Below are 25,639 nucleotides of genomic sequence, written 5' to 3' on the forward strand. Positions count from 1 at the left end.
GGTAGTGACAAGTAATGGTATTGTTTCTGTTGTATGTGGAGGTTCAGGCCTTGTAGACATGGCTGAACTGGACTGTTCCACAATGTTGGTGACCAATGTAACCCTAGTATATGGATCATGAGGAATAAGAGTTGGTGAGGTCATCATTTCTGGCACACTAGGTTTGATGGTTGTAGATAGAACCCCTGACGTACCTTCTCTTCCAGGATGGGTTACCCCTGGTGTTGTAACCTCTGGTTGTATGGGGGATAAAGTTGTATTTGAAGTCACTCTGTGGCTTTCTGTGCCCAAGCTCTTGACCCACGATATCACTTCTGTTATACCCTGTGAGACTGCCAGGGTATTTATGGCTGAACTGTGTTGTCTCCCAGCATGAGTGGCCAATGATGCTGTCTTCTGTGGTTCAGCAGGAGTGTGGTTCAGGATAGTTGAGGTCATCATGTCTGGAACACTAGATACTGAGTTTGTAGTTTGAATCCCTGAAATGGCTGCTTCTATTTCAGGGTTGTTGATCCAAGATGTTGTTTTCTCTTGTAGTCTTGGGGAAGAAGTTAGAGTTGAAGTTCTTGCATGGCTTTCTGTACTTAAGTTAGTGAGCAGTGATGTGGTTACTTCTGTTATACCTGGAGAGACAGCCAGAGTAGACATGGCTGAACTGAGCTCTTTTCCAGCATTGGTTATCAATGAAATTGTGGTCTGTAGTTTAGGAGTTTGGTTCACAGATTTTGAGGTCACCATGTCTAGAACACTAGGTGAGATTGTTGTACTTAGCATCCTTGAATTCACTTCTGTTCCAGGATTCATGGTCCATGAGGTTGTGGTCTTTGGTTGACCTGGGGAAATAGTCCAATTTCTGATATGGATTCCTGTCTCAGAGCTAGATACACCTGGAGAGACAGCAACAGTAGACATGGGTGAACTAGTTTTTCCCCCAGAATGAGAGATCAGAGAAATTTTGGTATGTGGCTCAGAAGATTGAGGCGTCAGAATTGGTTTGGATGTTCTTGTACCTTCCTTAGAAGTGTGGCCTTCTGAGGTTATCATATCTGGAATGCTAGATGAGATATCTATAGTTGGAGCAGATGATCTGGTTTCCTGTTCATTAGTGGTAGTTGTTGGGGGTATGGAATGAAATTCAACATGGGGAAAACTTGTGTTTGTCCTTGGAACTCTGGAGCTGATCTCTTCAGGATTGGGAACAAATGAGGCTGATGTACCTGCTTCACCTGGTATAGCAGTAAGAGTTGTAACAGAACTATCTTCTGATATGGCAGAAAGGGTTACTTGTGATGATGTTTTCTCCAGTTCTTGTGAATAACTTGTTATTGTTGGGGAAATTGTACTGGTGTATATCTCAGAACTAGGAACTAGTGAAGTCATTATCCCAAGTAAATTAGAGGAAGTGGTTGTAATTGGAAGGGATGAAGTTTTCTGTTGCCCAGCATGAGTGATCATTGAGACTCCTGTCTCTGGTTTATCGGAAGAAGGAGTCAAAGTTGGAATAGTGGTGCTGGTGACTGTCCTAAAAGTAGGGACAAGTGAAGTCAATACTTCTGATACAGTACGTGACAAAGTAGAAGTTGAAGAATCTGATTTGGCTTCTGTCTCAGAACTGGTGGCCATTGAGGGTAAACTATCTGATACAGTATTGGAAACATCTGGAGTTATCAGGAGGACTGTTAGGTTAGTCTCTGAAGAATGAGTATCCCATGATTCTGTTTCATCTGTCCCATCAGGTAAAGTAGATAGAGTTAAAATATCTGAAGTTCCTTCTCTGCCAGAATGAGTGACCCAGGAGGCTATGGTGTCTGGTTCACTTGGGGAAAAAACTGGAATTGGAGTGGTTGCATGTGTCTCTGCCCCAGAACTAGAGACCAGTGATGTCTTCACTTCTGTTACACCTAGAGCGACACCTGAAGTAGAAATGGCTGAACTTGTTTCTTCCCCTGCATTGGTTGTCAGGGAAACTATAGTCTGTGGTTCAGAAGAAAGAATTCGAATTGATTTAGCTGTTCTTGGGTCTGTACCAGAACTAGAGACCTGTGAAGTCACCATATCTGGGGCAACCGGTAAGATAGTTGTGGTTAGAACAGTTGAACTGGCTTCTGGACCAATAATTGTGGATATGGGAGGTGTAGTGTCTAAATCCATATAAGAAAAACTTGGCCTTATATTGGGAAGAGTTGGGATATCCTTTGAATGATAGTTGACTAAAGACCCTGTTTCATGTGGCTCACTAGGTGTTCCAGTCCCTGTTGGAACCTCAGAACTAGTTTCATCTCCAGGATGGCTGACTTCTGAAGCAGTGGTCTCTGGTTGACTTGGGAAAGAAATCTGAGTTGGAAATAGATTTGTTTTTATTTCACTACTAGTGACATGTGACATCATCTCTGGAACATTGGGGGAGACAGTCAGAGTAGCAATGGTTAAATTCATCTGTGACCTATGGTGGCTGACCATTGATACTGTGGTATCTGACTCATCATCAGAAATAGACTGAGATGGAGTACTTTCACTAGTTACTGTTGAAAAACTAGTAGTCAGTGAGGTCAGAACCTCTGACACCTCAGGTGAAAAAACAGAAGATGAGCCAGCTAAATTTGTTTCTGTCCCAAGACTGGAAGCCACTGAGGGTGTAACATTTAATCCATGGTGAGAAAAACCTGGGGCTGTCTTCAGAACTGTAGGGCTGATCACTTCATGAGGAGTGACTAATGAAATTGTTGTATCTGGCTCACCAGGAAGAACAGACAAAGTTGGGACAGCTGAACTGGACTTTGCCTCAAGATGAATGGTCCATGGGATGGTGGTCTCTGGCTGACCTGTGGAAATAGTCGAAGTTGGAGACAGACTTCTTTTTTTTCCAGAACTAGTTATGAGTGAGGTCAACATTCCTGGTAAAGTAGGAGAATTAGATGGAATTGTAATAGCTGAACTTATCTGGGATCCAGCATGGGTAGCAAATGAGGCTGTTGTTTCTGGTTTAGAAAAAGGAACAGTCAAAGATGGAGTACTTGTACTGGTCACTGCTCTAGAAGTAGTGAGCAGTGAGGTATTTGGTACACCAGGTGCAGTCACTGTAGTTGGCAGGGCAGAGCTGGCTTCTTCCCCAGTACTTGTGGTTGTTGACAGTGTCAAATATGATCCATCATGCGAAAACGTTAGGGCTGTCTTAGGAACAGTAAAGCTTGTCTCTGTAGGATGGGTAATCCCCGATACTGTTGTTTTTGGCTCACCAGAGGAAATACTCACAGTGGAAATGGTTGAGGTGAGTTTTGTCCCAGTCTGGGTGATCCAAGAGGTTGTATTAAACAATTGATCTGGAAAAGCAATCAAAGTTGAGGTAGTTGACTCCATTACCTTTCCTAATACAGTAGCCAAAGTAGTTGTATTTAGAATAGCTGTAGTTTCCCATGCTTCAAGATCAGTGGCAAGTGTTTCAGTGGACTCTTGTTCACCAGCAGGAGTCACAGTTGATGCACTAGTATTTTTCTGTCTGGTCTGAGAACTAATGACCAGTGAGGTTCTCAATCCTGTTATAGTAGGTGATGTAGTAGTGGTTGGAAGGGTTGGCATGACTTCTGTCCCATGGGTAGTATCCATTGAGAGTGTGGTAGTAGCAGTTTCACCATTGGAAATGTCAAGAATATTTTCAGAATCAGGGATTCTGCTCTGTGAAAGGTGCATGACTGCTGAGGCTGTTGCATCTGACTCACCAGGGACAACAGTCAGACTTTGGAGAGCTGGCTTGGTCTCTGCTCCAGAATTAATATCCAGTGAGGTTGCCATTCCTGATGTGTCAGTAGAAAAAGTGCTGGCAATAGAATAATCCACCTCCATCCCAGGATGGGTGACCCCAGACTCTGTTGTCTTTGGTTCACTCAGGGAGTCAGTAAGAGCTGAAATAAACATACTAGTGTTTTCTTCAGGTCTACTAATCAGTGAGGTTGCCAAATCTGGTATAGTAGATAAAACAGTTAATGCTGGAAAAGTTGAACTGACTTCTCCTCTGGGAGTGGTGGCTGTGGACACTATGGAATCGGATTCACCTTGAGAAATATTCATGGTTATCTTGGCAACAGGTGAAGTAATCTCTAAAGGATGGGTGACCCATGAGACTGTATCAGACTCACCAGAGGAGATGTTCAAAGTATGAACATCTGGGCTGGTCTCTGTCCTAAGACTGGGGATCAATAGGGCTGTGCTCTCTGGTTCTTTACTGTAAGATGATGGTCTTGTCCTGAGGACCATGCTAGTGTTTTCTCCAGAGCCTGTAGGAAATGATGCTGCTATCCCTAGGACATCATGGGAAGCATCTGAGGCTGTGATAATCATCTCTGTTGTGTTTATGTTGCCTATTTTCTCTGGTGTCTTGAGGTGAGTCAAGGGTCTTGAAGTTGTAGTAGGGATTTTGGTGGTTGAAGTGGCAATGGAAGTAGCATTCAGAGCTGTGGCAGTGGTCTCCACTTTTACTGTCCCTTTTGTGGTTAGCTCTGTAAGTTGAGACATGCAACACAAATTGTAAAAATGTTTACACTTTCTAGATAGGCAATTAAAATTTTTTTCTCTACATGATGAAAGGGAGAGAAATATCTTATGAAAGTGCTGCTTTCCTGGGATGTGGGTAGCATGATCTGGGCAGGGAAAAAGTGAGTTTTGCTATATGGCTCATCTGTTTCCTCCACTCATGCTTTTTTTAAAATTTTCTGGTGTGTGTGTGTGTGTGTGTGTGTGTGTGTGTGTGTGTGTGTGTGTGTGTGTATGTGTGTGTGGAGTGTATGAGAGAGAGACAGAGAGCAGAGAGACAGGGTTTCCTGTTTCGTAGGCCAGCCTTAAACTCACTACACAACTGAGGGCCTTCTTAAACTTTTGATCTGACTGCCTCCTAAGTACTGAGATTATAGATCTGCATCATCACATTTAGTATATATGGTGCCAAGGACAGAAACTCAGGACTCTGTGAATTCTAGGCAAGCCCTCTACCAACTGAGCTACAACTTTAACCCTCTTGTATCCTTTTGAGCTGTAACTGCTCGATAAATTTGTGTCCACACTTATTCAATCCTTGTTCCTCTCTATTTTCTGTATGACTCAATGATGAGCTCTTCCTTCCTCCTAACCTACCTATCCCTCATCAGACCCCATCAATTCTGATGATTTTCATGGGCAAGCTTAAATCCACCTTCACTGAGAATTCATTATATTTCATTTTCTCCATATTTTTTTTGCCACAATGTCTGAATTGAATTTTAATCTCCAGCAGTCCTGGCTCTTAACAACTATTAATGTTTGACTGTTTCACATGTGGTAGGTGTGGTATTCAACTCAAAGTCTTGAGTGAATAAACAAATGAGGACATGAAAGAATGGTACATCAGAATGCACCTCCTTTGACTTGAAAGAGGTGACATGTGTCATTTGTTTGAAAGTTTGAGTTCCATAATGTGATAGTCCTGTGCTGATTTTGTCTTTTTACTAGAGATGTGGCTGTAAAGGAAATTGCTTGGCTTTGTTCAAACCAAGGTTTCCTAGCACTGTTTGATTACATAATCTTTTTTGTCTGGAAAACACCTAACATTTCATGGTATTGATGTGCACATTTATGAGTACACATGGGCTGGGCATGGAGCTCATTGGGTATAATATTTACCCAGCATTTATGGGGTTCAATCCCTAGAACTACATAATCTGGGTATGGGGGTGCACACCTGTAAATACTGTGACCCAGACTATGATCTGCACACTAAGGTACCTTAAACTGACTTCCTTCTCTTCTTTGCCTTCTCTGCCAAGTACATTCTGGGACCACTCTCCACTTAGGATAGACTACGTGGCTCCATGTCTTAGATTAAAAGACTGCATCTTAGGAAGCCTGTGAAGGATACTTCACCACAGGTTAAAATCAGTAGTTCTGACTTAGTGCTGACTTTGTCAGAAACCTAGATTTTCAAAGTCTCCAAAGTAGCTTACTAAAACCTGGGCTCCCACTGAGTCTGTGGGGAAAATCCTCAACATCTTTAGCTATTACAAAATGCAGAACTACACTAAGATTCACTTTCATCCTAGTCCAAATGACATTTAAGTACAAAGTAAAAAACAAACGCTTGTAACTATTGGAGAAAAATGAACATTATACACTGTTGGTGGGAATTTAAGCTACTGAGTCTATCCATTTCAGAAAAAGAGTATACAGGTTCCTTAAGAAACTAAAAACAGGAAACAGCACAGATGGCTCCATGCTTAGGAGCACTTTCTGCTCATGCAGAAGACCCATTTTTTGGTTCAAAGTATCCACTTAGTGACATATAACAACCCATAACTCCAGTCCCAGGGATCTCATGCCCCCTTTTACTTTCACAAGCACCAGACATGCCTAGAATCCCTCAGTGTGGAGCCAGGGGCATGGTCTGTGGTAGAGCCTCTACCTAGAATCTTCCAGTGAGGAACCTGGAGATGTGGCTCAGAAGCAGAGTTCTTGACTTAAAATATGCTAATGAGGAGCTGAGCAGGCTTCAGCAATAGTGTACTTGCCTAGCATGTAAAAGCTGCCATGGCTTACCACCAGCATGCTCCCCCACACAAAGTTGCATTATAATTATTTTGTTCCTTTAATGTCTTTCTATGCATTCTCAGTTTACATCTTAGTCTCCAAGATATGTATTTTATTAAATTAGCATATCAGGGTGGACATGGAGGTACTTATCTGACATCTTAGCATGTAGAAGATTATGACAGTACAATTGTGAGTCTAAGGCTAGCTTGGATTACATAGAAAGGCTTTAAGAGAAAGAATGGGGAGAGAGAGATTAAAGTTTGAGATCTAGAGTAAATCTTGCTCAGCATGTTATGAGAATACTATTATACACTGCCTTCTACACAGTAACCATTAAACAAAGATCCAGCTTAGACAAGCATTCATGAAAACCATATAGTATTCTCTTTAAGGAAATCAAGAGGTTTGGTGCTCTGGAACAGGAAATAAAGCAAGGGGTATTATTTTTACTTTCTAGGGAGTAAGCACAGTGGGACTTACCTTTAGGGCTAGTAGGCGATGTAGAAGCCAGAGGGCCCTTTCCCAGGCCAGCAGTGTCTCCATGGGCAGCTCCATCAGGTATCTCTGTGTGGGACTGTGTGCCGTCTTCTGTTTCTGCAGGTGAGAGTGAGGAAGAAGACAGGTAAGTATCTCTCCCAGAAAGACTGTACTGTCTACATAGATCACTTCATTGAGTACATGCCACTCTTTTCTAGAATCCATGACAGTGACTTTGAGCCACAGCTACACAGGATGAATAACCAGTCCCTATATCCATCACCTTCCTATAAATTTATCAGTTTGCCAATATGTCTATGTGCAGATCTAATAGCCTTTCCTTTCTTTTACCCTTTGCTTTCTACTGTCAATCTTTATTTCATCTCTCTCTCTCTCTCTCTCTCTCTCTCTCTCTCTCTCTCTCAATCTCCCTCCTTTCTTCCCTCCCATCCTCATTTCCTTATTTCCTTCCTTTTTTTTTCAAAGCAGTGTCTCATACAGCACAAGCAAGCTTCAAATTTGATACATAGCTGAGGATTACCTTGAATTTCAGCTCCTCCTGTCCCCAAGCTTTTGAGCACTTGGAAGACAGGTGAGTACCACCATACCTACATGATGCAATGCTGGGGTGGAACCAAGAACCTTGAGCATGCTAAGCAGCACTCTACCAAATAAATCACATCCCACTTTCACTTTCTGTCTGTCCTCCTTTTCTCCCTCTTTACTTAAATGTGTTCTTATCTTCTTATTTGATTTGGTTTCACTTCAGAGTATGATCGAACTACAACAAGAATCAAAGTAAAGTATGGTGTTATAGACCTGAAATCCAAACACTTAGTATGCTGAGGCAGAAGAATCCTAAGTTTGAGGCCTGCTTGGTGATATATAAAGGCAATGTACAGAGAAAGCGAATCAATGATTTCAAATATCTGCCTTTCTTGTGAAGTGTTCAAACTATCTGAATAGGGACTCAAACATACTTCCTCTGGAGATTTCCTAATGAAGGTATTAATGTTGTTGCAGGGCATTTTTTGGATTTGTGTCACAAATGAAATCTGGTATCAAATTTAATTCTCTTGTTGTGATAGTATCCCTAAAAGGTCTTCTCCTGTATTTACTGGCTTCTGGGTCCCTCCCACATCATCAGGTACCTTATTCCTTCCGCTTTCAGGATCACATGTTTTTCCTTCTTACCTTTTGACTCTGTTGTGATTCTAGCAGCATGTCCATCACAAAGGCAGAAACTCTTCTTTGAGTCAGGTCTAGTGGTACTACAATGTCTATAATCTCTGCTGTGTGGGCAGCTAGGGCAGGACTATTTCAAATTCAAGGTCAGTATGAGTTTACAGAATGAATTTCAGCTTAGCTTGTGCCTCCATATGCCACACATATACATAAAACAAGGGCTGCCTTTGCTGCTAAGAATAAAGCACATGTGTCAATCCATATGGAATAACCTTCCAAAACAATCCAAAGAAAAATCTCTCCCTTTTATCTACATGTTACTGTGGTTGAAGTCTAGTCCTCTGTGCTTCACTAATCTATCCCCTGAGGATCCCCATGTTGTCACAATACCTCTCACTTTATGGCAGCTTAGCATTTCTGTAGTTTTTGACAGAGTTTACAATTTCTCTCTAAAATCTTGTCTTCCTATGGCTACTGCCATGCCAGAATCTCTTGTGTTTTCTGCTAGCTTTTTAACTACCCCTTTTAAATTAATGATTAAGAACATAAATTCCTACTCCAGAATAGTTTGAATTTTTTTGGTTTTTTTTTTTGGGGGGGGGAGCATGCTGTGGTTCAAACCTATGGCATTATGCACCCTAGGGGGAGTATTCTAACACTAAGCTATACCTCTGTCTCATTGGTTTTTTCAGATAGGGCCTCACTGTATAACTTTGGTTTTCTTTGAACACAGGCTCTTTTGGCCTCAGTTTCCCACATGCTAGGGTGACAGGCATGCACCAAGCACACCTAAGTTCTTAGCTTAGTTCTGTCACTTATGAGCTTTATGATAGTGAGAAAATTATTTCACATCTTCTATGTATCGCAACTTCATTACCCACAAAATAATATTACAATTTAATATTACAATTAAAACCTTTGTGAAACAGTGTTGACATAGAAATAAGTACTGTATAAGCTGAATTGTCATTATCAACACTGTTAATTAGCATTAAGAATCATAGTAGACCATCTATAACATTGTAATTATTGACTTGCTTTTTTTTTCTGTTTTGCCCATGGCTAGCTCAGTTATTAGAAGTGATTGGTGTTACTAGTTCAACCAATGTTTGCTAAAGAAACTTATAGAATGGGGTTAGAGGGTATAGGTCATCTATATAGCATTTGACTCACATGTGCAAGGTCCTAGGTCCAATGTCCAGTAACACACAAAACAGGATTTATGCTTTTAAACAGTTGGATAAATTTAAAAATGTAAAGTATATACAATAGAGTTTTACTCAGCCATAATTTGTAGGAACTAGATACGGTCATGTTAAACAATATTGGGCAGACAGATAAATAAATATCATAGATTTTATGTCATGTGGAAACAAACATACAAAAGCCCTAAGAGCAGAAAACTGACTACAGAGGAAGTGGAAGGAATCTAGAAGATAGAGAAGAAAGTGAGAAGAGTTCGTAGTAGGAAGTGGGGATGATGAGAGCATTGTTTGAGCATGTATGACAATATCAGAATGAAAGTCAGTAATTTGTACAATTTGTATGATTTAATAATGCTAACTGTAGTAATCATAAATAAATATGAATGCAATAATGAACTCCTAATTTTCTTTCTACCTCTTAGGAAAGGGATATTGCCTATGATCCTCCCACGTCTGTAAATGGAAGTGTAGGGACAGTGGGTTCTTACTTATCAACCTGGTTAAATGTGTAGGAACCTGAAAAACATTTATCACCCTTCCCAAGTCAGAACTTTCAGTCATTGTGTTTTTCAAGAAGGGTGATAAAGATGTCTTGATGGGATGCGTTCTATAGGCTTAAAAGTTCTAAATATAATCATGGGATCTTGAAAGCGGCCACTCATTCCAACAACACTGTTATCTTCTGTTTGTAAATTACCTGAAGGAGTAATCCTGTGGAGGGCTGGGCTGCTTGTAAAGTCAGTGCCAGTGGAAGCAGGAAAGGGCAGTGGTGTAGAAGCTGAAGAAGGTAGCTTTTCTACAATGGTGGAAACCAAAACATCTCCATGACTTGATTTTGTAATAGAAAGAGGACTGCTAGAAGTCACAGCTGAGCTGCCTTTTGGAATGCTAGTTGTGGCAAATGAAGCCATCTCTTCTGTTGGAGAAAGGGTTGTTGTTTCAATAAAAGTGGTCTCATCTGAAGGTAACATATCAGTTCTTGGAACATGAGTACTTTCTGGTGAAGGCATAGTAAAATTGGATTCTGGGGAGGATGTTACCCCAGTAAACTCTACAATAGATGGAGAAGTGTTTAAGATAGTGATTGATTCTACGGGAGCTTCAGTAAACTGTGAAGATGGAGTCTGATGTGGAGTTGATATGTTCATAGCAGAAGTGATGACAGCACTCTCAGAACTTGGCAAAATGAGAGTGGACACAGGAGCTGAAGGTATCTTTGTTTGGAGGGACATGCTAGTGTCCCTCAGTCCAGAAGTCAAATGGGAAAATTGCTCAGTATCAGATCTCGTAGTCTCTAAATAGGCAGGCAATGGTGTGGACATAGAAGTCACCCATATGGAGGAAGAAGGACCCATTGTATAGGCGTCCCTGGATGATTCAGGGGGTATTGGTACAGAGGAACTTAGCTCATGTCCCGTACTGATGGTCTTCATGTTGGTTACTTTGAATTTTGAGGAAGAATAAAACTTTTCTGTATCAGTAGTAACTTCAGATAAGCCCAATATTTCATGTGAGGTGCTGCTCAAATTTGGAGGTGAACTTGTTCCAGTTTCCAAGCTTCTGCTCAATGTATCTGTTGTCTTAAAAGACTCAGAGGTGGGGAATGAAGTCTCAGGAAAAGAAGTGGGGTTTGAACTATGTGGTGATAGAGAGAAAGCAGAAGAAGGTGATGTCTTTGTTGGTAATGTCAACAAGGAAGAGGTAGAACCATCTGGTGAAGCAGCATCAAATGATACAGTGTTTTGGAACTGGGGTCCAGGAGTGGTTATGTCCACACTGGATACTTCAGTTCTGGTGAAAGAGTAAGATGTTTGAGAGGTTCTGGTGTCCTTTGAAGTGGCTAACTCACTGTTTCTCCAGGTTGGAAATAAAGTTGTAAAAGAAGGTAAGTTTGTGTCCAACTCCTTTGTGGTTGTCTGCCCAAAAGAGAATGTGGGGGGCATAGAAGTAGGAGAGGAGAGACTTTGTCCTTCTGATGTGGAAGTAGCAGGAAAAGATGATGTTGTCCCAGGTATTTCTGCAGAATTCACAGAGGGAGTTGCTTCATGGGATGGGGAACCTGTCCATGACAGTGACTCAGAACTGCTGAGATAAGTCACGGAGTCTGGGTGTAGAAATGTCTGAGTTGCTGCAGAGAGGGCCCCAGTATCAGTACTGGTACCTGATGTGTTCCAAAGAGTGGTGACTTTGGATGATTCTGCAGCATTAATTACTTGACTGATACCAATATCTGGGAAGGAAAGTGTAGAGATACTGGAAGTACTTCCTACTGAGATGTCTGTTGTCTTTGTGAAGGATCCAGAGCTTGCAATAGATAGTCTCTCAGTTGAGTTAGCTTCTGCTCTTGTAAACCCTGTAGAAGTCCTAGTGAGTACTATGAAAAGATCAGAATTGGATTTTGTCATCAAGTTAGTATCTTCAGACATGGTCATTTCCTGTTCTACTGAAGTTAGCGGGAAATCTTTCTGAGTTTCTGTATGAGCAGGTTTAGATAAGGGCATTAATGTAGAAAGTGTTGTGTCCCAATTGCTTTGTGAGGTCATAATTACAGTTGTTATTCTTGATGGAACTGAATTAACTAGGACAGTGCCTTGGGAATGCACTCCTGGACTATTGGTTTTTACTCTAGTTGTTGGGTTTTTAGAGGAAATGTGACTTGTCTTCAAGTTCCTTATGTTATTTGAAGGACCTAGAGTTGAAATCTCTGTGGTATCCAGGCCTTGGATTGAGGTACTCCCAGAAGCTACACTTTTGTCTTTTCCTTTTGAGGTTGTCTCTTGAATAGAAGTTACAAGTGCCGTCACAAAATCAAGGGAAGAGACATTTTGTACTTGTGATGTAGAAATAACAGGCGAAGGTGTGGTTTTCTCAATCACAGTTGATGCTGAATCTGAAGAAGTGTGTTTTTTCTTGGGTAAGGAACTTACATGTGACTGTTCCTCAGAACTCTTGGATTGAGATATCAATGCTAAATGTGGAGATGTTTGAGGCTCAGGTGAAGAAAACTCTGCCATAGAAACAGTGGTTGCAGTGTCCCTGGATAGGGTATCATATAATAAAGACCCAGAATTACCTGCCTCAAAGATGGAGGTTAACTCTATGTGTTCTTTTGTGCTAGGGTAGGTAATGTGGCTGGGAATGCTTCCAATGGTGATGTCTTCTGATGCTGAGAAATAAAAAGGGCTTTTTGTGGAGACTCTGGCAGCTGTAATGGACTCTGAAATGGAGAGGCCAGTAGACATGCTAGGGGGCAACTGAGAAAAAACAGTATCGTGTTTTGTGCCAATGGTGGTCTCTTCAAGAATGGTAGTTTGTGGAAGTGATTGGCTCAGGGAAGAAGCTGTGTGAGCCATAATTCCAGAGGCATCAGAAAATTTTGCCTGTGAAACAGAAACTGTAGTATCCACCAATGGATGCTGAAACATGGTTGAAAATGCAGTTTTAGATGAAACTGATGCAGGAGTGGTAGAAGATTTGGATTGGGATATGGAATTGCTGGCTTCCATTATTGTCTCTGCTTTAAGAGAGGAAGCAGAGCTTGTCTGTGAGAATTTGGTGACCTGTGAAGTCTCTTGGCCTGAATGTGTACTACTGCTCCAATTTGGAAGTGAAGTAGACAAATCATGAATATCCAACCCAGTTGTGACTACCTCCCTAGAAGAGGTGAAGGCAGAGGCCACAGAACTAGGAGATGGGGTGCTATGTTCTACTGTGGAAGTACCAGAGGAAGTTAAGTTAGAGCCATCAAGATATCCTGGAGAATTGGCAGGCCGGCTTCCTTTCAGAGTTGGAAAAGTTGCAGTTGATGGGACTTCATAACTTTGGCTTAGAAAAGTGGATGTTTCTGTGACTAGGGGAACTGGAGTGAAACTAGTGAGATTGTGGGACACTGAAGACACAGGTGATGTTTCCAGGGAGAGGACCATGTTTGATGTCACTTCAGAATCCCCAATCTGGCTGGTAGATATTTCTTCTGATTCTGTGATGTTGGAGCCATAAAGCTTGGTGATAACTCCACTAGACATATCTTCTGCTGTAAACTTGGTATCTTCTGAAGTAAACTGCTGAAGCATTGGAAATATTGTGTTATCAGGAGACATGGATACTGTTCTAGATGCAGGAAGAGAGGAACTGTAAGGCACTTCAGAATGGCTACTAATGGAATCTGTGCTCAAGTGCAGCTTCTCAGGTATATTAGCTTGTGTCAATGTTGTCAGAAGGGTAAATGTCTCTGTCCCAGTCTTCTCATGTTCAAATGATGTTGGCTGTGTAGGTGAAAGAGTAGCTATTTGGGTGATGGGAAGGGTAGTGGGGAAAGCTTTATTTTCAGATGACACTGATGTAGGTGTGATGGTGTGTTTTAATTGGGGTACAGAACTGCTGGCTTTCATGTTGGACCCTGGTGTGACTGAGGAAAATTTACTCATCTTTGAGTTTTGGGAAGCATGTGCAGTGTTTGAGCTTTGCTGAGAAATGGTGCTCCAGCTTGAAATGTAAGTAGTCACAGGATCTGAACTTATATGTGAATCTGTTGGGAATAGATCCTTGGTAACTGTGAAAACAGAGGCCACAGAATCAGGAGAGTGACTACTGTGTCTGTCTGGCAAGGAAGCACCAGGGGTCAGTGAAAGTAATCCTGATGTTGCTGTGGAATCTGTAGACACAGAACCTTCCCCAGAAGTAAGTGTCCATGATGCTGAAGCAGGACTGTTGAAAGGAACTGTGGATTCTGAATGTGGATATGTATGCATTCCACTAGAGTGGGTGTCCTTGACTGAGGTAGTGCTGGATGTGTCTGGGTAAGTAAAAATGTCTGTCATAACTAGAGAGTGTCCCATGGGTCTGCTTGTCATCTCTTCTGATTCTGTACTGATGGCTGAGGTAGGGAGACTGGTGGAGATCACAGTGGAAGTATCTTCTGATGTTGACTGATGAGGGGTTGGAAGAGATGTGCTGTCATCAGACATGGCTCCTGTCCTAGACTCAAAAAGGGAAGGGCTAGTGGGTAGTCCACTCTGGCTAGGACTGTATTCTGTGGTTGAATTTATGTCTTCAGATGTACTGAAATCTGTCCATACTGTCCTCAGGGAGGAAGCTGTGCCTGTCTCAGTCTCTGTGCTTTCAGATGAGACTGGCTGTGAAGGTGAAGGTCTAGTATGTTCCATGATGGGCATAATGGTTGTGAAAGATTTCTTTTCTGGTGAGGCTGATGTAGATGTGATTGTGCGTTTGGCTTGGGTTGTGTAAGTCCCATCTTCCATGCCATTCTCTGGTGTGAGTGAGGAAACAGAGGTTTTCTGTGAGATTGTGGACAGTCGAGCACTGGTGGAGCTTGGTATCGAATGAGTCACTGATCCTGAGGTTGTAAATAGTCTGGAAGGGATTGGGTCCTTAGCAACTGTGAAGATAGAGGTGACAGAAATGGGAGAGCTGGTGCTGTATCTCTCTGCATTGGCAGGAACTGGAGAATGTGAGGGTGTATCAGGTGTAGGTCTTGTTGAACTTGCAGACATGGACCCTTCCGAAGTTGAATGAGTCCAAGATGGGGATGGTGAACTGATAGAATGACCCACAGATTCTGAAAGTAGAGATGTTTGTGTCCCACTGTGCTGGGTCTCTGTGTTTGAAGCAGTGGTTGATGTGTCTTGGGAAGTCACCATGTTTGATGTCACCACAGAATGTCCCCTGTGGCTGGCTGCTATTTCTTCTGATTCTGGAGTGGTTGTAGATCTAGGGAGCTTGGTGGAGATTCCAGTGGAAGTGTCTTCTGGTGTTGACTGATGTGGCATTGAGAAGGATGTGCTGTGCTCAAACATGGCTGCTTTCTGAGACACTTGAAGAGAAGGGATGGTGGACACATCAGTCTGTCTAGTATTCATTCCTTTTGTTGCATGTGCTACTTCAGATTTACTGTTATTTTTCCATGCTGTGTTCAAGGTGGAAGCTGTCTGTTTTCCAATCTCTGCAGTTGCAAATGAGATTGATTGTGAAGATGAAAGTGTGGTGCCTCCTGAGTTGGTTGAAACTATTGTGAAATATTCATTTTCAGAGGAGACTGGTGGAGTTGTAATAGTGTGTTTGAGTTGGGGTGTTGAACTCCCATCTTCCACATGGTTTCCTTTTGTGATGGAGGAAACCGTGGTTACCTGTGAGATACTGGATGTTTGTGCAATGTTGAGACTTGTCTGAGGACTACTACTTAAGCTTAGAATTGAGTCAACCACAGGTCCTGAGCTTGTGGACAAGTCTGTTGGGATTAGGGCCTTAGAAATTGTGATGATAGAATCCAGAGAATTAGTAGATAACCTGTTGTGTCTGTCTATCATGGAAGAAATAGCAGAAGGTGAATGCGACTCATGTGGCATTGTTATGGAATCTGCAGACATTGGTACTTCCCAAGAAAGGGGTGTTAATGTTTCTGAAGCAATATTATTCGTAGGAGCCATGGCTTCTGAGTGTGGAAATGTATATATTCCACTGGAGTTAGTGTCCTTGATTGAGGCAGAGGTTGATATCTTTTCAGAAGTTACCCTGTTTGATGTCACCACAGAATGTCCAGTGTGACTGTTTGTCAACCCTTGTGATTTTGGATTGATGCTTGAACCAGGGGTTCTGATGGTGATTCCTCTGGATGTTTCTTCTGATGTTGGTTCATGTAGCTTTGTAAGGGATGTGTTCCCAGTAGACATGTCCCTTGTCCAAGATTTAGGAAGAGAAATGTTTATGGGCAATTCAGTATGGTTAGGACCATACTTTGTGGTTAAATCCATGTTTTCAAGTGTGCTAGATTGTATCCAAGCTGTGTTCCAACCTTGCTCGTTACTATTATGGGTAATAGGCAGAGAGTTACTATGTCTTTGTGATGTGGAATTAACTGGTGATGAAGAGTTTGTTCTGACTGTAGTTCCCCAGGGAAGTTCAGAGATGATTCCTTCCAGTGATGAGGATTTTATCTTGGTTGGGGCAACATAACTTGTGCTGAGAATAGTGGATGTCACTAACAATGGATAACTCTGAGAGACATTAGAAAGCATTCTCGCCACTGAGGAAGTTTCTAGTGTGCCTTGGGAGACCATGTTTGGGGTCACCACAAAATGTCCTGTCTGACTAGTGGTAATCTCTGTGCTAGTGATAGAGTTTGGGGGCCCAGTGGACATTTCACTGGAGGTTTCTTCTGGCTTGACTGGCTGATGAGGGCTTGAATAGGAAGTGCTGTTAGTAGGTTCTGTTCTGGATACAAGGACAGAATTTGTAAAGGATACTTCAGTAAGCTCTGTGGTTGAACTCATCTTAGGCATGTTAGTTTCTACCACAGCAACAGTTATGGGTGTGTCTGACGGAAAGGTACTGCTTAATTCAGCCTCATTGTGTGTGTCAGTTCCTGCAGAGTTTGATGTATTCATTGAAGCAGAAACAGTGCTCTTCTCTGTGGTTTCGGGGATCAAGGTGGACAGTATGGTTTTAGATAAAACTGATTCAGATGTGTGAGGAGCAGAGCTGGCAGCTTCCCTGATGATCACTGCTTTCTTTGAGTTTCTTGCGCCTTTTAGAGCATCCAAGTGTGAAGGCATGCTGCTTCTCCAGGGTAAAGCTGAAGTGGTCCGTGTCGCTGTGCTTGTGTCCAACATCCTTGTGCTTGTCTCGGGTGTTGCTGTGAGCACTGAAGCCACAGATCCAGTAGAGCTGTGTGGTTCTTGAAATGTTGATGCTACATGAGAAGGCAAGGTTGGTTTGGGTTTACTTGACACAGTAAGCTCTTGACAAATAATAGATAATTATAGAAGGGTAATCTAATAATACCCTCAGAAACAGTCTTATATACGTTCTTACACACCTATAAAGGTGATTGGAATCACACTATGGTTGATATCTGCATTAATCATATCTTTTTACATTTATCTAGTGGGATAAATTTTATCCTGGACTATATTTATGTTGTTCTGGGATAAAACATTTCTCACTTAGTACTCATATGTCTGTATAAACATGTATTAAAATAATCATTACATAAATTGTATTATTTCTTAGGAGAAGTTGTATGAAATATAGCTTATAAATAAAACCTACAGCCTTGCAACTATAAAAATAAGTCAGGTTAGGTCAAAATGCGGAGAATAAATGACTATTGAGTGTTCAGCCCTAAATCATACTCCCTTTCTATAATGCTCAGGGTACCTCTTAGAAAAGGAAGTCGAAAGACTGGAAGAACTAGATCTACAAAACAATGTCTTCTCAACATGACAGGACCATTGTTCTCATGAACTCATTCTAATGGTCTATACAAGACCTGCACAAGATTAAATCAATTAGCATTGCAACATGGGGTGGGGGAGATGAAAAGTTACAGACAGTTGATTGTAGATCGATAAGAGACAATCAGTTCTCTCCAGGGATGTGGCTCCTGGTAGACTGCCAATGCTCCAGTGGATGGTTGGCCCTGCAGCCTTACACATATAGCCATCATTAGTGAGACTCAATTTCTTATTCAAAAACGAAGAAGCACAAGGAGGAGGAGGAGGAAGAGGAGGAGGAGGAGGAGGAGGAGGAGGAGGAGGAGAGGGACTGGAGAGATGGCTCAACAGGTAAAAGTACCTGCTGCCATGTCTGACAAACTGAGTTTGATTCCCAGGATGCACATGGTAGATGGAAGAAATGACTCCTGAAAATTGTCCATTGACTGGCACATATATATTGGGACACACACACACACACACACACACACACACACACACACACACACACAAATAAATAAATAAATAAATATAAATGTAATACAAAATTGTTATTTACAGAAGGAAAGGACATCAAGTTGGGAGTGGGACATGATGGAAAAGTCTGGGAGGAGGTGGAGGCAGAAGTGAAGGATGAATATGATAAAAATATATTGCATACATGCATGAAATTCTCAAGTAGTACATACACTTTAAAAAATGATCCAGTTTGAAGAAGTTATCAATTTGTAACAGGTTGAACATACAATAGAAGAAATTCATAATATGGTACATGAATGCCTGAAATTTTTATTAGACTTTGCTAGGATGTGTTTATATAGTTTTTATATAGTTAATTCTCTCACGAAAAAGAAAGAGAGAGATAAAGAAAGAGAAAGAAAAAAAGAAAGAATGAAAGAAAGAAAGGAAGGAAGGAAGAAAGGAAGGAAGGAAGGAAGAAAGGAAGGAAGGAAGATAAAAACATAAAAGCTGCCTTCTTTTCTTAGTCAAATATTAGCAGAGATTTGGCTATGGTTCTGGATGTGAAGTTATGCTCAATGGAAACTTGTAGATGGGCTCTAGAATGATTGTCTATATCTGGTCCTGTTGTGATTTGTCTGGGGCTGTCTGTCCTATCCTAAGAAGGCTATTTTTTTGTGCAAGTTTATGAGTCAATGATGTCCCTGTCTCTAAACCTGGATTGATGAGGAAGAGTACCACTCCATGTATTCCTGAAATTCGGACATTACTCACCTGTCCAAGAAGCAGTAAGCCAAGCACTCAAATACAAATAAAGCACCATTAGTATCTAGGCACTGGAAGCTCCAGAGCATTTTACCATGTAAAGCTTACTGCTATTATTATTTTAATTATGGTGACATATTCAAAGTAAATATTTGGGTTTGTGCCTGCAAGTCTTGCATTTTTGAGTGGTAATATAACTATAAACTGCAGAATAAAATGTATCATGATTCTCTTTTGGCTGTATACAAGAATGGATCTATCAACAGTTGGGCATAGAAGGAGGAGGGGCCCAGGGAAACCACCCCTCATTGCTAAACTACTTCCTGCAAACAGGTTCAGGGAAAGGGGGAGCCGTTGCCATCAGTTATGTGTCCACTGGTGGCACACACCAGGCTCCAATGGGTAAGTCTAAGCTCAGTGTATTACATGACAGAACCTAAAGTCATGAATCTGAGAAAGGGAAGGCCAGGCTCATAAGGATAAGAGAGGTTAGGAGAAAGAGTAATCAGAATGTACTTTATACATGTATGAAGTTGTCATAAGAACAAACCTAATTAAAAACCAAAATCTTACATTTTTGCTTTTATTTTCTGTCCATCTCTGTGGAAATATTACTGTCAATTTTATGTTTTATTCTGAATCCCCAAAGGGTGTCAAAACCTGATGCCACCTTAGATTCTAGGAACAACAGGGTTAATGGATACATACCTATGTGATAAGAGACCAAAACTATCTGAGAAAACACACACTTTGGTCACAGGACATGGAGAAAACATGTCGGTACTGAAAGAAGTTCTCTCCCTGGTAGCTCTGTAGGCTGATAGGGGAGAAAAGCCATCAACAATATTATCCAGCCATGAACCTGTGGGCTACAAGAACAATTGGTTTGGCAAGATAAATTAATGTATGCCATAGTGGCATAAATGTTATGGGAATAACCAACCTTTTTTTTTTAAATTGGATTTATGGCCCACTCCACAGAGGGAAACTCATGCCTAGTTCTTTAAATCTAGTTAAGAACCCATAGCCAGAAGCTTATAGTTCTTAGGGCAGAACCTGTTACTATTGATTTGCTAAATAAATATAGTATCAAACTTCTTTCCAAATAAGTATTTAGTGCAGCTCTCAGTCCTCAATGGGGGAAGCTTCTTTGTGCAGTGGATGATAGTCAATATAGAGATTGAAAACTGGTAAAACTGTAGAAAGTAAGTTTCTGTAGAGTTCTCAACCAAAGTTGGGACTTCTACCTGAAACACCCTCACTTGAGGGCTCCAGAAATGTTGCAAAAGAAGAGAAAGAAAGAATGTAAGAACCAGAGATTGGAAAGGATCAAGGTGAAGCAGTGTCTTCTGGACATGACAAAACTGGCACACATAAACTCACAGCAAAAGAAATAGCCAGGGCCTCTGTGAATCTATGAGAGGCCCATGAGGCCACACCCTCTTTGGTATCTATAGGCAGTTAAGGTTACAGAGAAAGTTGCAAATGGAGAGGTGAGAAATGTGGACATTTCTCTCGAAATCTCAGGGAAGCTAAGGATTAGATTAGTTTTAGGACTCTCTGAAGTAATAAAAAGATTTTTTTGTTGATTATCTTCATAATAGTGTTGGGATTCTGCCCTCACTCCTATGCATATGCAGCTCTGAATCTTGCGTCCTATGTCATCAGAAGGCACTGGTGACTACGTACATGCCTTAAAAAGGTGGATGCAGACCATGCTCTCTCTCTGCTCTCTCTGTTCCCTGCTCTGCTCTGCTCCCTCACAATTAGTTACCCAGTTGTGTCGTTATTAGTAATCACTCTTACCATGAAAAAGAACAAATGGGATCCCCCAAAAGAGTGTACAATTTGAAATGAACAACAGTTCCAGGAAATTGAATGCTGGAGTGTATGCCTGTACTGTAAGAGATGAGAAGATTAAAGAAAGACCTGTTCCACAATGGGATAAAGGGAGGGATGCACTGAGGACAAGACCCCATTCAGCTAGGCTTCCACATTGTAAAAAAGAAAGGCCTGGGGAATTTTCTGCTCTTCGCAGCAAGAAAGGAAATCTTCTGCAAATGTGATTTAATGAGGACAAACTCCATGCCAAGCAGGCAGTTGAATTTGGCTATGCTGTCCACATGGTTCTGGCTTTATAGTCATGAAGGTATATGAGTTACAGGATTATAGAATCTTCTTCTATGGTTAAGGACAGCTGCTGAGGCCAGGCCTGTGGTGAGGAAGTCCTTGCATAGAGCTACTGAGAGACCGTTATATGAAGCTGTGAAAGTGAAGCCTGGGTTATGTGGAGGATCCCAAATGTTTGACAAGCCAGAGTCTTTTAGTCATGGTAATGTATGCTCTATGCCATTGTTATCGTAAATATATATTTTGCTTTTGATTTTACAGGAGGTCACAATTAAAAGATTGCCTTGAATTTTTTTTTTTTTGAGACAGGTTTTCTCTGTGTAGCTTTGAGCCTTTCCTGGAACTCACTCTGTAGCCCAGGCTAGCCTCAAACTCACGGAGTTCTGCCTGGCTCTGTCTCCCAAGTGCTGGGATTAAAGGCATGTGCCACCACTGCCCAGATGCCTTGAATCTTAGAAGAGACTTTAAACTTTGGAATTTTAAACTGTGTTGAGACTGTGAAAGACTACAGGGACTTTTGAAGTTGGATTAAATGCAATTTACATTATGATATGCCCATGAGTCTATGAGAGCCATGGAGGGGAATGTGATTGTTTGAATGAATATGACACTGATAGGTTTGTGTTTGAATATTTAGTCCCTAATTAGTGAAACTATTTGGGAAGGATTAGGAATTATGTTGTTATTGGAGGAGGTGTGTCACTGGGGCTAGCTTTAATGTTTCCAAAAACTTATGCCATTTCCAATGTGCCTCTCTCTGCCCAATACTTGCAGATCAAGATGTAAGCTCTCAGTTTTTCCTGCTGCCATGCCTTTATTCCACTATCATGGACTCTAACCTTCTGAAATACATTCTTGTAAGTTGCCTGGTCATGGTTTCAAATGAAAGCAATAGAAAAGTAACTAAGACAGCGACTCACACATACAATCCCAGCACTCAGAAAGTTAAGGCAGGATGATTTCCCTGAATTTGAAGACAATCTGGGCTATGTGTGACTCTCAGGGCATTGAGAGATGTATATCAAGATCCTCTCTCACAAATCAAAAATAGAACCACTGTACAATATAGTGACTATAGTTAATAAGGTCTTGTATATTTTAAAATTGATAAGAGGGTAATTTTAAATGTTCATGCCACTTTAAAGTGAAATATAGGTTCGATGACAGAGACATTGACTAAATACCTATTCATGATTATGTATACATATCTATGTACACACATTAAGATATTGCATTGCAGGGTCTCCTGCAGATATTAACATCCACAGACCCTCAAGTTCTTTGTATAGAATGCAGAAGTTTGGGGGCTGGCTAGACAGTAGACAGGTCAGTGGTTAGGGAGGCTTACTGCTCTTGCAAAGGACCTGAGTTCACTTCCTGCCACCAGCTTTTTAGATGGCTCACAACCTCCTGTGACTCTAGTTCCAGGGAACCTGACCCAATTTCCCAGCCTTTGTGGGCATTGCACTTATATGTGCATACACACACACACACACACACACACACACACACACACACACACATACACACACACACACACACACACACACACCAAGTAATAGAAATAAAGTTTTTAAAATGCTATAGTTTTTTTGCATGGAATTCACAGATATTCTTTTGTGCATTTTACTTCTATATTATTTGTAGAACCTAAAATGTAAATGCAATGTAAACAATTGCTATACTGTGTTGATTAGACTGTAATGACAAGAGAAATATCCTCTATATTCATTTACAATAGATGCATTTTCCCTTAAAACTTTCTATGCATTGTTGATTGAATCTAATGGGGGAGAGCCCAAGGACATGGAGACTGGTTGTATATATAACCTGTCTTTGCACAATTAAAAAATGCTTTCAATTATACTATGCACATGGGCAAAATTTGTCACAAAATTCAATACACTTCTTACTAAGGGTCTCAGTCTTCACAAGCTGTTGTACTTTATTGAATTTGTTATCACAGCTCATTCTCTGCTAGCCATCTCCTACAATCCATCTCTTTGTTTATCCCCAGTATGAGATTATCACTGGGAGATCATCACAAGGTGTCTTGAGTCAGAATCTCTATCTTTGGGAGTCTTTGAGCTATTTTGCTTGAATTCAAAGTATAGCTATATCACACATCAGCTGCCCACATTGGGGTAATTGTCATAATAGATTGTGCCTTTTCACCAAAATGGAAGTAATAAGTTTTTTATTAAGGTTTAATATAGTCTAACAACAATTTATATTGATTTAGTTTTTATAAGTAGCTGAAAATAAATGATCAGAAAAATTTATATGGGTGACATACAAATACTATGGCATTTGAAATGCTATGCTCAAGAAGTGTAGATTGAAGTGTATATTTTCTGTTCACTATCTTTAAAAAAGATTTTATTTTATATATAATTATGGGTATATGTGCATGTCAGGGTGAGGGTATGTGCACATAAGGCCAGAAGAAGGTGCTGGTTCCCTTTCAAGCTTGAGTTACTAGAAATTCTGAACTGCTTGATGTGGATACTGAGAACCAAACTTGAGTCCTCTGAAAAAGCAGCAAGCATTCTTAACCACCCTCTCCAATGTCTGTTATTATCATCCTGACTCCCTTTAGTATAGTGCCATCATAGTACAGAGCTGTTCTTTTTTGTAGTTTGGAAAGGAGAATCCTCAATATGGAGGGGGTCAGAGATGTAAGAGGGAGAGCAAGAATCAGAATACACTTTCCCTTCAAAAGTCATTTGTATCTTTGTCTTTGAGGGGTGTTTTTTGTTGCTTTTTTTCTTAATAATGCTTTTGTTGCATACATGTATATTATTGTGCTTTGCTCCTATTCACCCCACATTGCCCTCTCTTTCTTTAACTCTCCCTCTTCCTGTGGTCACCAGTAGTAGTCCTTGCTCTTGCATATAATATATATTATATTATGCATATAATATATCTATAAATGCTAGAACTACTCTTATCTATGCATATTTTTGCATACACAATATACTCAACAGTGCATATTCATGCATGGACACTTATATATTTATATTTAAATAAAAAAATCTGCATATGAGAGAAAGCATGCAACACTTCTTTCTTTATCTATGACTTTTTCACATGTACCCCTCCCCTTCCCTTTGCACTCAACCAACTATAGGATGAAATATTTTAAAAGAGAAGTATATTTTTACCAAAACTGTACAGGCTTTTGTCTTTATTAGGCCTTAAACAACAAGTTGTAATAACTATGTACAGATCACTTACAGATACAGATGAATTACAATACACATTATAAGTAGTCTAGAGAGGATTTAAGATATATGGGAGGCTGTGAGTAGTCCATGCTAAAGCTACAGCATTTTATAAAGCTGACTTTCCCATGCTGGGACTTTGGTGTCCCAGAGCATCCTGGACCCAGTTCCCTGTGGACACAGAGGAAAGCTGACAGCTGTGGGAAGGAGTGTGTCTTAGGAGTGGGGTAGGGGGCGAGAACAGCAAACATCAGAGACAAAAACGCAGACCAGATCTCAGGAACAGGTAAATGAAAGCAGCTGAAACCGGTGAGGATGGGAAGAAAGACTAGGAGGGCCGGGACAACCAACAGCCAGTCCCATCCACCCCTCCTTCCTGCCACGTCACAGGGTTTGTCTCTTCACAGTAGAAAGTCCAGAGCCACAGAAGTATGAGGTTGGACCAGTCTGGGCAGCCTCCAGGCAGGGATGAGGAGGGGCTCAGGGAGTCTTAAAATTGCTAACTGATCCTGCCTCCTGAAGACAATAGGTAGAACTACTTGTTCCTGACCAGTCTTCTATCTTTCTTGCTCATCCTCAAATCAAAGATGGCTGGGGTCTTGGAGATCTAGGTAAAGTAGCTGCTTGTGCTGCCCCCTGGCCTGGAAGGAGAGGGTTAAGGACCGACTCCCCACTTGAGCAAAGTGAAGGCATTCTACCAGGACTGAGAAACGGAATTTCCAGGGGGGGAGGACCTCGTTATACACACACCCACATTATATACACACACCCACATTATATACACACACCCACGCTGCTGCGGGAGGATAGGGACTGAAGAAAGCTACAAGATAAAGCGACAGATAAAGGAAGTCAGTTGGCAGAGAAAAACTGGAAGCCCTACTCTACCTGCCCTTCATACAACAAATGGAGCATGCTCAAGAAAAGCCCAGGATATACAAACATGGGAGAGACAGTTGCTACGTAAATGTCCTTTAAAAGGCCATGAGAGTCATGGCCTAGTGCTTCGGGCTCTTTCCTTAACTCACTAACCCACTTCTATTCTGGAGGGTGCTTTCCCTTCTTAATAAACTGTGTCTATTGTTAGTTCTCATTATGTGTCTAGGGCCCAATTCTTTGCCATGGAACATAAGAACCTGGACACTTCAGCACAGACTCAGATCTATACTTCTAACAACATTCATGCAGTCACTAATACAAACATGGACAATACTCACATGCACAGACATAAACTCTCAGGGATATGCTGACAGAAACTTATGTATACTACATACTTTCACTTAAGCACACAAATACTGTCACACTCATATGCATACACACAGTCTCACACACACTGATATCCACACATATGTAGTCTCAGTCAAACATTCATACACTCAAATACACACATAGTATACTTCCTATTGCATGT

The 25,639-nt window shown here is 41.1% G+C and overlaps 1 protein-coding gene across 1 annotated transcript in view; it reads right to left on the reverse strand.

Annotated features, from left to right (window-relative positions):
• Muc16 (mucin 16, cell surface associated) overlaps positions 1 to 17,302 on the reverse strand; it is a 188,228-nt gene extending 170,926 nt beyond the window's left edge. Inside the window, exons 1-6 of the mRNA XM_052726120.1 lie at positions 17,254 to 17,302; positions 12,892 to 17,127; positions 10,117 to 12,648; positions 7,033 to 7,146; positions 3,945 to 4,493; positions 94 to 1,103 (exon numbers count right to left, since the gene is read on the reverse strand). Coding sequence (XP_052582080.1) covers positions 94 to 1,103; positions 3,945 to 4,493; positions 7,033 to 7,146; positions 10,117 to 12,648; positions 12,892 to 17,127; positions 17,254 to 17,302 — 8,490 coding nt within the window. The remainder of the gene's footprint in view (positions 1 to 93; positions 1,104 to 3,944; positions 4,494 to 7,032; positions 7,147 to 10,116; positions 12,649 to 12,891; positions 17,128 to 17,253) is intronic.
• Between the last annotated feature and the right edge of the window lie 8,337 nt (positions 17,303 to 25,639).

Source organism: Peromyscus californicus, unplaced genomic scaffold (genome assembly GCF_007827085.1).
Source record: "Peromyscus californicus insignis strain IS unplaced genomic scaffold, ASM782708v3 Scaffold_11__1_contigs__length_118956290, whole genome shotgun sequence".
Classification (NCBI taxonomy): Eukaryota; Metazoa; Chordata; class Mammalia; order Rodentia; family Cricetidae; genus Peromyscus; species Peromyscus californicus.